Raw genomic sequence first — 14,445 nt, forward strand, 5'->3', positions numbered from 1 at the left:
TGCGTAAATACGATAATATATTAACCGAATACGTTTAAACCCATACTGTTTTACAATCCAGCCAAAGCGACGTTAACATCTCCACGGAGACGAGTCCATTGACACGAACCCTCTGCACAGATAAGTTACACAGTACGGCTTTGACACTAATGGCAGACCTCATCACTTTCTCTTGACGTTACAGAGAACCACTTCATATTAATCTAAATGAGGCTGCAATTTTATGACGAGAAATAAAAAAAAACACACTAAATACACGCACAATCCCCAGTGCTGAGGGAACGGCCAGTGCAATCACGCCGCGAGGATGAGCCAGCTGCTTGTTAAAAGTGTTTATGCTCTGATGCCATTCCTCTTTGGTCTCTTAATTGCCAGAGACCAGTTAGGAGTACAGACAACCCGTGTTTTTTTTAACTTTCCCTATGCAAATGGTTTACATATTTGAGGCCCCGCCGCCAAATGCTCGGGATGCGCTGTGCGTTTGAAGTGCTCCGCATTAGAGAAAAACGCCTTTAAGGGCTTAGTCTGGCAAAAGCAGTATCATCGAGCCCAGATCCAAGCCCTGGCTACAAACGGTTTACTTTTCTCTGAAGGATGGACTGTTTTGGGCAAAAAGAAAAGCACCTAACGCTCAGCTCTCAATTGTGTCCTCGTTTTAAGTAATAACGTCGAGTGGTTTATTTAAAATGTGAAATAATGGAATGGTCTTTATTGCTCTTGTTTGTGCTGTAGAAGTATTCAGCACAGGGAAAGTACTCGACTACTTCTACTACAGCCACTAGTACTACTGCTACTGCTACTACTACAGCTGCTGCTACTACTGCTACTACTATTACTGCTACTACTAGTACTACTACTACTACTGTTACTACTACTGCTAATGCTATTACAGCTGCTACTACTACTACTACTATTACTGCTACTGCTAATGCTACTACTACTACTACTATTACTGCTACTACTACTACTACAGTTACTCCTACTACTATTACTGCTACTACTACTGCTAATGCTATTACAGCTGCTGCTACTACTACTACTACTACTACAGCTACTACTACTACTATTACTGCTACTGCTAATGCTATTACAGCTGCTGCTACTACTACTATTATTACTGCTACTACTACTGCTAAGCTACTACTACAGCTACTGCTACAACTGCTACCGCTACAGCTACTACTACTAGTACTACTTCAGCTACAATACTACTACTTCAACTACACTACTACCACTACAGCTACTACTACTGCCAATACAGCTATTACTGCTAATGCTACTACAGCTACTACTGCTACTACTACTTCAGCTACTACTACTACCACCACTACAGCTATTTCTACTACCAATACAGTTTCTACTACTACAGCTACTAGTGCTGCTGCTACTACTACTACTACTACTACTACTACTACTAAAACTACTGCTGCTGCTGCTGCTGCTGCTGCTGCTGCTGCTGCTGCTGCTGCTGCTGCTACTACTACTACTACTAAAGCTACTACTACAACAACTACTACTACTACAACAACTACCCTACTACTGCTACAACTACTACAACAGCTAGTACAGCAGCTCCCACCGCTACTACGAGGTCAAATTCTGTACAAACTGATCACATTCAAAGGCCAAATACATAAATGGCACAAAATGAATTGAATTAAGTCTAAATCCAGAGAATAACATCTTGTTTTTCTTGTTTTTTTACGTTTCTATTCAAACCACTCGGGTCCAAAATTAGCCTGTGACCTGAAGAATATGAAGTAAAACTGTTGTAATGATGCAGTACTCGTTCCTAATGCGTTACACACAGACAGTTGTTTACTCACCAGCCTCGGAGCAGTTAGAATTTGCATTCATAATCGCGGTAATAGGAGGAAGAACGTATGCGTGCGCAATTATAGAGCACAGCATCTTATTAAAGAAACATTAGTGGTGCTATTGTGCTTTTAGCCTTTTGGGCAATAATTGCACAATTACAGAATATGCTGTGAAGAGGGTTTTTGTGGTTAGCCTCAGAATGTGAACACTGTTGTACAACGCTGACCCTAATTCAGCAGGTCCTGTCCAATCTGAGGCTGGGATTAGAACTCCAGACCCGGCCCAGCGCTACACGACTCAGAGTACTGCTGTGTACTGTGTGAAATAAGACCTGGAGGACTGTGTATAACCATGTACTTCATGTGTTTATTTCATAGTTTTTCTAGTTTTTATGCAGAAGTCACGCTCACGTTTGGTTACTGAAGTTGGATGTTGATTGGCAAAGCTGGAATGTAACGAATACTCAAGTTTATTTGTACATGAAGTAATTCAAGTGGTTTACGGAGTAAGAAAGATTAAAATATACAAATCAAAACGTTAATACTCAGAAATAGGCATCATGAAATTAGCATTAAAGCTGAAAAGTGATTGTCCATGTTTAGTACTGGTTTAGTCCTGGTTTAGTCCTGTTTTAGTCCTGTTTTAGTCCTGATTTAGTCCTGGTTTAGTCCTGGTTTAGTCCTGATTTAGTCCTGATTTAGTCCTGGTTTAGACCCGGTTTAGACCCGGTTTAGTCCTGCTTTCGTCCATGTTTAGTCCATGTTTAGACCCGGTTTAGTCCCAGTCTAGTCCCTGTACAGTCGCGCTTTAGTCCTGGTCTAGTCCAGGTTTAGTCCCGGTTCAGTCCTGGTTTCGTCCTGGTTTCGTCCTGGTCTAGTCCTGGTCTAGTCCTGGTCTAGTCCTGGTCTAGTCCTGGTTTAGTCCTGGTCTAGTCCTGGTCTAGTCCTGGTCTAGTCCTGGTCTAGTCCTGGTCTAGTCCTGGTCTAGTCCTGGTTTCGTCCTGGTCTAGTCCTGGTTTAGTCCTGGTCTAGTCCTGGTTTAGTCCTGGTCTAGTCCTCCTCATGTGGGAGATGTTCTTTGGTTCTGGTCCATGGAGAGACTTGTACAAAAGTAGATTAAAGTGGATTTAATTGCACTTTTTTGTGTATTTTTTTTAAACATGATTAGTCTGAGCTCAGATTACTCGACTTATGAAAACAAATACCTCAGTTCCAAACAGTTTAATCAAATTTTGTATAAAAGACTGGTCTAAAATTCTTCTAAAATTGTTAAAAAGTAACTAGTACTTGAGTATATTTTTAATTCCTGCATACTTTTTTGCTTGTACAGTACAAATTATCACTTCTGTAATTTTCACCATTGGTCTTATGTTATAATATTGTTTCCTCATTAAAAACAGACCTGGAGTTCTTCTCTCAACCTGAAAACACTCTGTTCCACCTTGTGATGTCATCAAGTGGTGATACAGGAAGTGCTCCGCTGTGTTTTTAAACTCCACACACCTTCATTTCTTGAATCATTTGGATCATTTCTGCGCTGGAATTGACAATCTGTGCTGAACTAAAGGTAAAAAAAAAGAGCTGTTAACTTGAAAACTACCACTTGATGACATCACAAGGTGGAACGGAGCATTTTGAGCTTTGGAGATGTAGACGGACATGTATGAATGAAACAAAACGCAACTCCAGGTCTGTTTTAGAGGAGGAAACGGCATTATAACATGGCTAAAACCTCAAAAAACAGTACATTTTTTGCGTAATTTAATCATATTTGTTTCGTTTTTAGTCAAAATAAATTGTGTTGACCCTAAAATGTTGAATATTATGGCCACAGAAATACAGTTAAATCTTTTATAATCCAACTACGGACCTTTTGACATCCATGAAACAAAGTTAACCCAACTGAACGCATAATTTCCTAAACGTTCTGCTCAGGAATAGATTTTTAAAACAGCTGCATTTCTACAAGTTTTCGTCGAACAGTCGTTTGTGTGAAATTTCACCCAGTGCAAACTTAATGAGATAAAGCTTTTACACATTCTGCTCTGGTCCCTGATTTACTACTCTGCCTTGTCGCCAATGGGGGCTAATGCATTAAAACCTGCCCACTTTTACATGCGATGGCCAGCACATCGCGTCCGTGCTTCCATTAGCGTGGGCGCGGCCTCTCCAATTCGCCACCAGGGTCCTCTTTTGCGGAACGATGAGACGCACACGATGACTACTCTCCGCTTTCCAGAAATGGTGACGCCACAGTGCTATCTCACACGCCGGGGCTTTTACACTTCAGAGAGGGGCTTTCCGCTTTGCCGACTTGCACTTTTTTTGGCAGTCGAGTGTAGTAAAAATCGCGGAACATTTACTTTTCAGGCCCATTCCCTGTTCCCGGTGAAATGTATCTCTTTTCCTTGCCCGGAACTATTCATGCCTGTCTGAGTTGGGATCACGTGACGGAGCAGACAATGGAGAGGCTCTCTGGTTAGAGGTTAGCCGGGTTTTGTGTTGCTTGTCAGGAGAAAACGGGGGGTGGCATCCCGGCTGTGAATAGGATCATTGAGTCGGAGGTAATTTTGGGCCCCGGTGCAGAGCATTAGTTGGACAGCCCATTCTGCTGACAACCCAGTTTTTTTTCTCCTCTTCTCCGCCGTTTTTTTTTTTTTTTCACTCCCCTAACCCCCCCCAACCTCCCAACCTCCCAACCTCTCCCTGCTGCATCGGCATTTCTGTCCAAAGCGTAGGCCTTTATCACTGTCGCCATGACGACACGTCTGATGGGGCGTGGCACGTCTCTGCGCGGCCTTGAATCGGCGTTGGTGATTAAATTCAGATGTGGTTTTGACGTCAGACACGCAGCGTTTTGAAAGAAGAACGCCTTGAAAATAATAGTGAAATTTTAGATCTTGAAATTTTGTGCTCCAAAGAGAAAGTTTAAAAGCAAATCCCTAAAACTTTTAATTGCATAGATCTATTTTATGCTTGCGTTGGTTTATAACAGTCCCTCGTTTATCGTTAAAAATAACCCGCAGTAGTCGAAATCTGCAAAGTTTCAGCTTTAGTTTTTACAATTCTTATGTTTTGCAGCTGTAAAACTCCTCACCACACACTTTATACACTTCTCACACTTACTTTTTTATTATGTTTTTATTTTTACTTTTTAATTATGTTTTTTATATTTTTTTTCATTTGATTTTACTTTTTTAGTATGTTTTTATATTTATTTTTTAATTATCTGTACTTTTTAATAATTTTTATATATATATATTTTAATGTATTTTTACTTTTTTATTATGTTTTTATATTTAGCATGCTAAATTAAAAAACTAATTTGCTGTGAATAAACGTGATCGTGCAAAACTCTGATTAATATTTACCAGGACGACTATTCACCAAACTGAGTAAGAATTAGAAAGATCTTGACAAAAATGTATATATTTTGTATTTTAGTTGAACTTATACACTGGTCCCTCGTTTATCGCGGGGGTCACGTTCTAAAAATAACCCACAATAGACGAAATCTGTGAAGTATCAGCTTTATTTTTTACATTATTCTCTATGTTTTTGTCTGTCAAACCCCTCACCACACACTTTATACACTTTTCTCACACAGGCGTTAACATTTTCTCACATTTCTCTCTCGTTTAAACTCTCTCAAAGTTCAAACCTTCGTAGGCGTCTTTGAACGTTTCATCGACATTGTGGGTTTTGTCGGGGAGAAAACAAATCGCAAACGTCCAGCACTTCAGAGTCACACTGCGATCCAACGTTTATGTAAATTTGGTCTACAGTTCCTTAGCCAATCAGGACGCAGAACACAATGCACGTTTGTAAAAAAGCTTGCGAAATTGTGCAAAAAAAAATCCGTGAAACAGCGAAACCGCGATATAGTGACGGACAAGTTTTGAAGTATAATAACTAAAATGCCACTATCTATCCATTTTTTTCTGCTTATCCGGGGCCAGGTCTCAGGGTTAACAGTCTAAGCAGGGACTCACAGACTTCCCTCACCCCAGACACTTCCTCATTGTGACTAAAATGCCTCCATGAGTTGCAAAATAGTTGTGTTGCTGTTGTATTTACATCTAATTACTTGGCTCTTAGAAACCTGTTGCTACCATTCAAATCCTGTATCGTAAATTCAGCAAAACAAAAAAAAAATCACAATTTCAGACATACTTATTTATCTCCAAGTCGTTTCTAAGCTTTAGTAACAGCTTCCACGTTTACCACACGTGCTTCGCTAAAACCCAGGAGTGCTGCCTGATAAGTGAATAGACACACGCTGGACATGCCCATTCTTTATCATTGAAAACCGCCGTGCCTGCTGGGAGTTGTGTTAGCGATTGCCGTGGGGTCCGGGGGAGCTGAAGAGCCTCTCGGAAGGCTCGTCCCGATGGCCGCGTTTCAGACGATGTTAAAGAGTTGGAGCTTAACTCGACAAGAGGGGCCAAGGCTAAAATAAGTCACAGCGGGAAAGGGGCTGTCAAAAGCATTGGTGCACATTCAGAAAAATGGATGGTAAATAGGAGGTTGGTAGGTTTGAGTGGACGAAAGCGGATGGACAGTGACAATTGTGGGTCGTAATTATAAAAAAATGGAAATAATATAATAGTATATACAGTTGTGCCTCATTATAACGCAGTTCACCTTTCGCGGTCTCGCTGTTTCGCGGATTTTTTAGCGCAATTTTACATTACTTTTTTTTTTTTACAGAGTATGAACATTCATTGTGTCGTGCGTCCTGATTGGCTGTTGGACTGTAGACCATTGTGTCGTGCGTCCTGATTGGCTGTTGGACTGTAGACCATTGTCCATCAGTCTCCTCCGTGCCGTGTCTCCTGTCCAGTACAGAATGTGTTCAGACAAATTTACATAAACGTTGGATCTCAGTGTGACTCTGAAGTGCTGTACGTTTGCGATTTGTTTTCTCCCCGACAAAACCCACAATGTCGATGAAACGTTCTGCACCGACAAAGACGCCTACGAAGGTTTGAACTTTGTTTAAACGAGAGAGAAATGTGAGAAAATGTTAACGCCTGTGTGAGAAAAGTGTATAAAGTGTGTGGTGAGGGGTTTTACTGCTGCAAAACTTACAGAATAATTGTAAAAAATAGAACATTTTAGAACACAATGCATTTGACACACGCATAAACATTTGTACAGTCAAGCTAAGTGAAGCGCCAAGTCCAAAGAAATAATGTCAGCGCAAGAATTTAACCCCTAACTTTTTATATTTAAACATTGAATCAACTTGCAGAATAATAGCGAATAAACCCATCACCAAATCTATAGCAGATTCCTTCAGATTTCATGAAAAACGCTTTTAAAACACAAAAATCTCAGGGATCTCAGGGCTAATCCTTGTCTCCTTGTCAAAAAAAACCAAACACGAGATCAGATAGCTGTGTTGATTCCAAAGATCACGCAGGTACGATGCATTTTTATTTAAATCTAGAGCAGTGTGTCTCCTGTACACAGCAGATAAGGACAAGGTCAGCCGTCTACAGAAGGGTTCAAAGATAAACTAATTGGGGAAGGGTAATTGAACAAGGAAGGTGATGGTCAATAAATACTGCATTCCAGCGCTGAGGAACTATCTTGTCATCTTCTATCTTCATTATTGGGGCTGCTGGCTGCTTTACAAGGTTACCCCACCGCACACGTGCTGTTTAGCAATATTTAGATAAATGGCTCTTCTTGAGATAAAAATCCAGTTTGCCGCGCTGCTTTCTGGGTTTGTCAGCGTTTAAGTCTTCCAGAGCGAAAGCAGACGAATAACTCTGGGTGGTACTTATGTTAGGACTTGACAAAGCAGGACGAGATTTTCATTTTTCAGCGAGGAAATGCAATGGAGCTTTCTTTTTCTTTCTTTTTTTTTAAGAGGAGCCGCGTTCCGTTGTTCTTTGCTCAATCCAACGCGATTTATGACGCGTGCTGTACGTCGGCTTCGGCTGCGCTCGCTGTAACGACAAACAACCATCAAAAAAATTAAAACGTTGAATGTTTTACCAAGATGAGATCACCCTACGTTTTTACACAAAGAAAGAAAGTGTTTGGCAGATACGATTAATTTACGCCTGAGGTAAAAACTTCAGACTTCCTGTACACTGTTGTTGTGAATCCTCTTCCTGAAAACCCCAAGGACCCCCCTGCTCCCTAAGGTGCCAGCACAAAGGAAGATTAGGTACCCCCTCCGAGGCTTTTGTTAAGCAATTCCACATCGGCCGTTAATAATTCAAGGCCTCCACACAAACTGGTAACATTCTGATCTCTTTGGCTGGAAGGATTTTTTTTTTTTTTTTTTTTGCGTTCCTTTTTATAGCTTTTGTGCTGTATGAAAAATAAAAGGAGGGTCTGAAATAAGGGGGGGTTGGCAGGCACTTAGTAACGCGATTCGATACATGCAATGCTCTAGGCGCTTTCACAGTATTTTATGATGTTCTAGGCTTGTTTACATTAACTTTGTATGTGTTTGTGCGTTTTGTTCTACTTCTAAAGCCTTGGAAGCGATCGGGAACGGGGTTAGAAGGGTAGACGACGGGTTTTCTTCGATGAAACGCGTCAAAAATGATATTAAAAATTGAAAAAAAAGGACTTAAAGTTGCGCGGCTATCTGCTGGAGGAGCTTTTGTGTGCGTACTGTCACTCACTTGTTTCATAGTTGTTGTACTCCATCCACCGGGGGCACCAGTGGGACTACAGCCCCCATGAGCCACCCGTCTGCTTGTTGCTTTCCTCGCGCGCATCCAGGAGTGTTTTTTTCTTTTGTTTTTTTGTATTTTTTTTTTGTTTTTTTTCCTGGGATAGCTGGGATAGTGTGCTGATGAAATAAACATCACACGCAGAAAGTCTGTGTGTCTCGGGAGAGTGTGTGGATCAGTAGTCATCCGCATGCATGTCATCAGGGACAAAGCTAGCATGAGATAGCTTCCCTGGGCTGACGATGAAAAGCCTCACCCCAAATAAATGGGAAAGAAGTCAAACAAAACGGCGCATTTAAACAAGTTTACAGATCATGATTTTGATTTATCGGTTGGCTTTTGAGGTGTTCTCCCTTAATAGCCCTAAAGCATTGTACTTTTCTTTTTTTTTTTGATTTACTTTTTCGCTCCCGCACCGACTCTCCTCCACTGCACCTGTTTGGAGCAATACCTTAGGGGCGCAGCTTGCAGTGAATAATGTATGAGTGTGAGGGAGAATCACCAAACCTTTGTGGACCTTCTGTCTGCGTGTCTGTCTGCTTTCTGTCCATCCACCTCTATTCTTTTGTCTCAGCGGTTCATTTTTATTATTATTTCTAACCCTAGCGTTTCTTTGTGTCTTTACAGTGGGTTTCGCCGACTGCGGAAAAGGCCCGGTGAAGTTCGAAAGCAGCAGCCCTTCGGATTTCCGGATACAGGAGAGCGGATTGGTCTACGCTGCGAGGGATCTGGAGTTGTCCGGATCTATTTCGTTGGCGATTAAGGCGAGCGATACCGTCACGAACCAGCAATGGACCGCGGAAGTCAAAGTGTCTACGCGATCAAAGCAGGTAAATACGACGCACGATGAAGATAACTCGTCTGCTAATGATACGGCGAAACAGAATAATCTAGATATGTCAGCAATTAGGACATGTGATGATATTAACACATGGAAATATCCGAGTATAGTTGAATAATACAGTGGCTAGCGTGCTAACTTTTTCGCTTCGAAGTTTGCACGCTAGCCAACATGTCAGACATATGTGTAATCCGTCAGTCGTCCAGGTAAGATCCATCGTAAAAGGAAAAATTCAAATCTGGAACAAAATGAAATGTGTCTTTGGTTCGTTACATAAAGAATTAGGAAAATAATGTGGTTTTGTTCTTTAATGCTGGACTTATTTTTTTTAATCTACGAAGGTTTGAACTTTGAGAGAGTTTAAACAAGAGAGAAATGTGAGAAAATGTTCACGTCTTTGTGAGAAAAGTTTGTGGTATAAACAAATAATAATTGTAAAAAATAAAGCTGATGCTTCGCAGATTTCGCCTATTGCCGGTTGTTTTTCAGAACGTAACCCCCGCGATAAACGAGGGACCACTTTAATGCATTTGATTTGTTCAGTCGAGCTAAATGAAGCGCGATGTCCAAAGAAATGATGTCAGCGCAAGAATTGAACCCCTAACTTTTTATATTTAAACCGGCAAATCAACTTGCAGAATAATAGTGAATAAACCATCACTAAATCTTTAGCAGATTCCCTCAAATTTCGTGAAAAACACAACCTAGCTAACATGTCAGACATATGTGTAATCCGTCAGTCGTCCAGGTATAATCCATCGTAAAAAGAAAAATTCAAATCTGGAACAAAAAACTGGACGAGTGAGGACGTTTCACTCCTCATCCAAACGTCTTCACTTTGACAGATCGTCTTCGCTTGGACAGATGTGAATTCTTCGTTTACAGCGTACCAGACACTAAAGACTGCAGAACGCTTTAAAATAAGGAATAAGCGTGTGGATTTTAATACCATTTGCGGAAATGGTAGCCTGCTAGCTATCCTGCCAGGTGCTTGCACGGAAGCAAGCTGTAACGACAGATGAAGGACTGGAAGCTAGCTAACGTGACAGGTGCTGGACTGAAAGCGCGCTAACCAAGCAGGTGCCGAAAGGAAGCTTTGTGAAATTAAAATCTGGGGAAAATAATATTCATAATGCAATAGTTGAATAATTTAGACGTCGCCAGATAGAGCCATTTAAAATGCATGGTCCTTTTTTTGTTAAATCATGGCTTGACTCCGCGAGCACAACTTAAGATGGCGATGGACTGCTCCGTCGGATTTTTTACGAAAATGTTTTGTCAGAAAACTCCGCCGTTCTGCCATCGCGTGTAATAACTTACTCTTATTAGCTCCGCCACACATTCACAGATGACTGGTCTCCTAAATTGTAGCAGGTGTTCGGTGAGACTCACTAATTAAAACTTAATGTGTCAATTTACCAGGAGCGCAAACATATACTCAACACGGTCAGCGGCTAGCAAGACCAGATGCAGAATAGCGCCTCGTGAAAGTTGATTTGAGTAATTTCGCGTTTCCGTCAGGGGGGATATGGGACGGGGGAATTAGTCCAACGGCATCCGAAAAAGAGTGTACGTGCCTGGATGCGATAGAAGATTAGAAGCATCTGTCGAGTCATTCCAGTGTATACGTTAGTCACCAACAATTAGCTTAGATGACCGCGCGTCCCCGTGTCAACAGTTAGCCTGGCGGTGGATCAAAGTAGGAGGAATAATAGCCGGGCTTACAATCGCTCCGCTGCCTTGTTAGCAGGAAATGAAAAGAATCACTCTACTACAGGCTGATTTATGCTCGGGTTTAGACTTCAGAAGACACTAGATTATGGCCGCTTTTCTCAATTAGATCATATCTCCGGCTTTTAACTTGGGAATAAAACATGTCTGTCGACTTAGGAGATCTGTGCAGCGCAGGGTCAGGGAAGGTCCAACATGTGCTCGGGAGTAATGGTACGTCCTAAACTGCTAGTCTCAGTGGTCTTCATATACGAGTCAATTACGTAGGCTCCAACTCATCATTTTGAGGCTTTTACTGCAAAGTATCAGCACTACCAGCGTTTCGAATTCGCTAACGGAATATTTGGGATTCAAGTACGCTGAACCGGACATCCTTGAGAGAGTCGAACGCCGGAATACAGTCGTTTTCTTATACCTTTTCATTGCAATTCTGTAAAAAGTACACGTTTTCTCTAGAATGTCCTCGTTTCTCGGCGATTAGAACATTCTTAAAACCCGACCCTGAGCTTGTCGTAGGCGAAAACATCCATGCATTTTTAGGAATTTTTATGCGTTTTATTCTTACTCGCTCAACACGGGTCATTTTTGGCGCACGCTAGTTTGTCCTAGCAATAGCCAGCTACTTTTCTCATTAATCTTAATCAGCGCTCTCTCGTGGAATAATCCTGTTTATTCTACAAAGGCCACTCTCCGTCTCATTTTAATCCCCACATTATACTTAAATAAACGTCCTTGAGTTTCTATTGCTACGGCCATTTTGATAATCTCCCCGGCATTGTGTTCTATGTGGGCGCAGATTAGAAGTTTACTCCGGCACTTATGTGTAGTTAACGCCGGCAGTGCGGTTGCATCGGTCTGCTGGGTCAAAATTACACTTATACCCGGTTATTACTGCGTAGCGTTTGGGTACACATTCGTTAGCCCTTGACGATCATTAGCTAGACCTGCAGGTATGAGAGTTTAATGACGCTATTTATCACTTTTGTCGTTTGGTCACCGCCGAAAAACATACCAAACCAAAGCATTTAGCGAAATCTTTATATCTGCAGGTGTCCAAAACATCCTAATCGTTGTTTCTTAATGAAATCGGTGATGGCCTTTACCAAATCTGCCTACGTTATTAGGTCATAAGCAAGTTATTTCCCCTGCAGGGCGATTACTGTCACAAATCGTCCCACATCTTTTAATCACATCAAGCATTGAAAATTTTATTAGTGCCTGAATGCGCTAGCCTGAGGGAAACATTTTAATCAATGACATCCAAACAATATTGTCACAAGCATTAGCACGTACCTACCCGCTAGCTTTGTTGTAACCTGAATAGCGCCAGACTGCGAGGAGAATATAACCCCCCCCCCAAAAAAAAGACGACACAAATGTAATTCCCACACCTCGGAACAATCAGCCCATCCGTCAAGCTAACACTTTCCCCACTTCCCTCAGTCACAAGATGGAAGATGTTCTCCAAAGTGCGGACCTCCAGCGCTCTGGTGCAAACCCGCCTCGCCCATTCATCATTTGCGACGCGCGTCCCGAATAATTACGATCCTTCACCGGCGTCCATTTTAAATAGGGTAATAGATATCACGGAGGATGCCGCTATCTGTCTCCGCGCCGCTCTCCGCATCTGCAAGTAACATAATCGGATTTCAAACATGATTAGTGAAAAGCTCCCTGACAGCTCCCCAGATGTTAGGAGCGAGATATGGGTCATGTTAGAAGTTGCCAAAGCGGTAATTAATTTGTGTGTTTGCGTTTCGATTTGTTAGGCATCCATCTCCGCCAATCAGCGTTCCAGTTACGGTGTTGTCGTTGACCGTTTTTTTTGTTTTTTTTTATACATTGTTTACATGTTCGCCGTCCCCTCGTCTCGTTTTGTTCAAGGTTATTGCAACTTTCTTTGGCACAACTTGAGTCTATTCCTCAAGCCTCAGTCTCTGGAGCGGGCATAGGCAATTGGAGCCATCTGTGTGTTTAGTGTCTGGCTCGCAGGTAGCATCCTCCTTTGTTTCAGATCTCATTCATTACAGCCGAAGGAGGGATGGCAGATCTATTATGGAAGAGGCCCCGGTCTGCCTGTGTGGCCGCGTTTTATCGGGATGTAGGAAGAAGGGGGGGTGCCATTTATAAGCCAGAGCGATGCCAGCGAGTAGACTGCGCTCGCAACATCACACTGCTCTGAAACATGGAGGATGGTTAGAGATATAACCTCCTGGATATAAGATCAACGGAGAAGCTATGGAAGCCCTGCAGGGACAAGTTAAACTGCATGGCCATAGCTGTGAACCTGTATATTTCTTATGATCTTAAGAAGTAGGTATATCGAAATTTCACACATGTGTCCTGTGGCTCCTGTGGCTCCTGTGGCTCAGAGACTTTAAAGCAGCTCAGTGTGAACAAGTCTCTCCATGGACCAGCACCAAAGAACATCTCCCACATGAGCCACATGAACCATCTCACATGAGGAGGACTAAACCAAGACTAGACCAGGACTGAACCAGGACTAAACCAGGGCTAAACCAGGGCTAAACCAGGGCTAAACCAGGGCTAAACCAGGGCTAAACCAGGGCTAAACCAGGACTAAAGATGGACTAAACCAGGACTAAAGATGGACTAAACCAGGACTAGACCAGGACTAGACCAGGACTAGACCAGGACTAGACCAGGACTAGACCAGGACTAAAGATGGACTAGACCAGGACTAAAGATGGACTAAACCAGGACTAAAGATGGACTAAAGAAGGACTAAACCAGAACTAAACCAGAACTAAACCAGAACTAAACCAGAACTAAACCAGAACTAGACCAGGACTAGACCAGGACTAGACCAGGACTAGACCAGGACTAGACCAGGACTAGACCAGGACTAGACCAGGACTAGACCAGGACTAAAGATGGACTAGACCAGGACTAAAGATGGACTAGACCAGGACTAAAGATGGACTAAACCAGGACTAAAGATGGACTAAAGAAGGACTAAACCAGAACTAAACCAGAACTAAACCAGAACTAAACCAGAACTAAACCAGAACTAGACCAGGACTAGACCAGGACTAGACCAGGACTAGACCAGGACTAAACCAGGACTAAACCAGGACTAAACCAGGACTAAACCAGGACTAAACCAGGACTAAACCAGGACTAGACCAGGACTAAACCAGGACTAAACAAGGTCTAAACCAGGAATAAACAAGGTTTAAACCAGGACTAAACCAGGACTAAACATGTTGAATCAGTGTTTGTTTTGTTCAGTTTAAATCTGTCTCTCTTCCTGAAGATGTGACTCAGGCCTCGACTTTGACGATGTTTAAATCCAGACTCAAACTGTTCTGTTTATCTGTGCATGTGACTGAAAGGG

The 14,445-nt window shown here is 42.2% G+C and overlaps 1 protein-coding gene across 1 annotated transcript in view; it reads left to right on the plus strand.

The window, feature by feature from the left end:
- Positions 1 to 14,445, plus strand: part of cdh2 (cadherin 2, type 1, N-cadherin (neuronal)) — a 121,076-nt gene that overhangs the window by 58,521 nt on the left and 48,110 nt on the right. The window contains exon 3 of the mRNA XM_033982013.2: positions 9,143 to 9,345. Within this exon, the coding sequence (XP_033837904.1) occupies positions 9,143 to 9,345 (203 nt within the window). The remainder of the gene's footprint in view (positions 1 to 9,142; positions 9,346 to 14,445) is intronic.

The sequence above is a fragment of the Periophthalmus magnuspinnatus genome, chromosome 17 (genome assembly GCF_009829125.3).
Source record: "Periophthalmus magnuspinnatus isolate fPerMag1 chromosome 17, fPerMag1.2.pri, whole genome shotgun sequence".
In the NCBI taxonomy this organism is placed as follows: domain Eukaryota; kingdom Metazoa; phylum Chordata; class Actinopteri; order Gobiiformes; family Gobiidae; genus Periophthalmus; species Periophthalmus magnuspinnatus.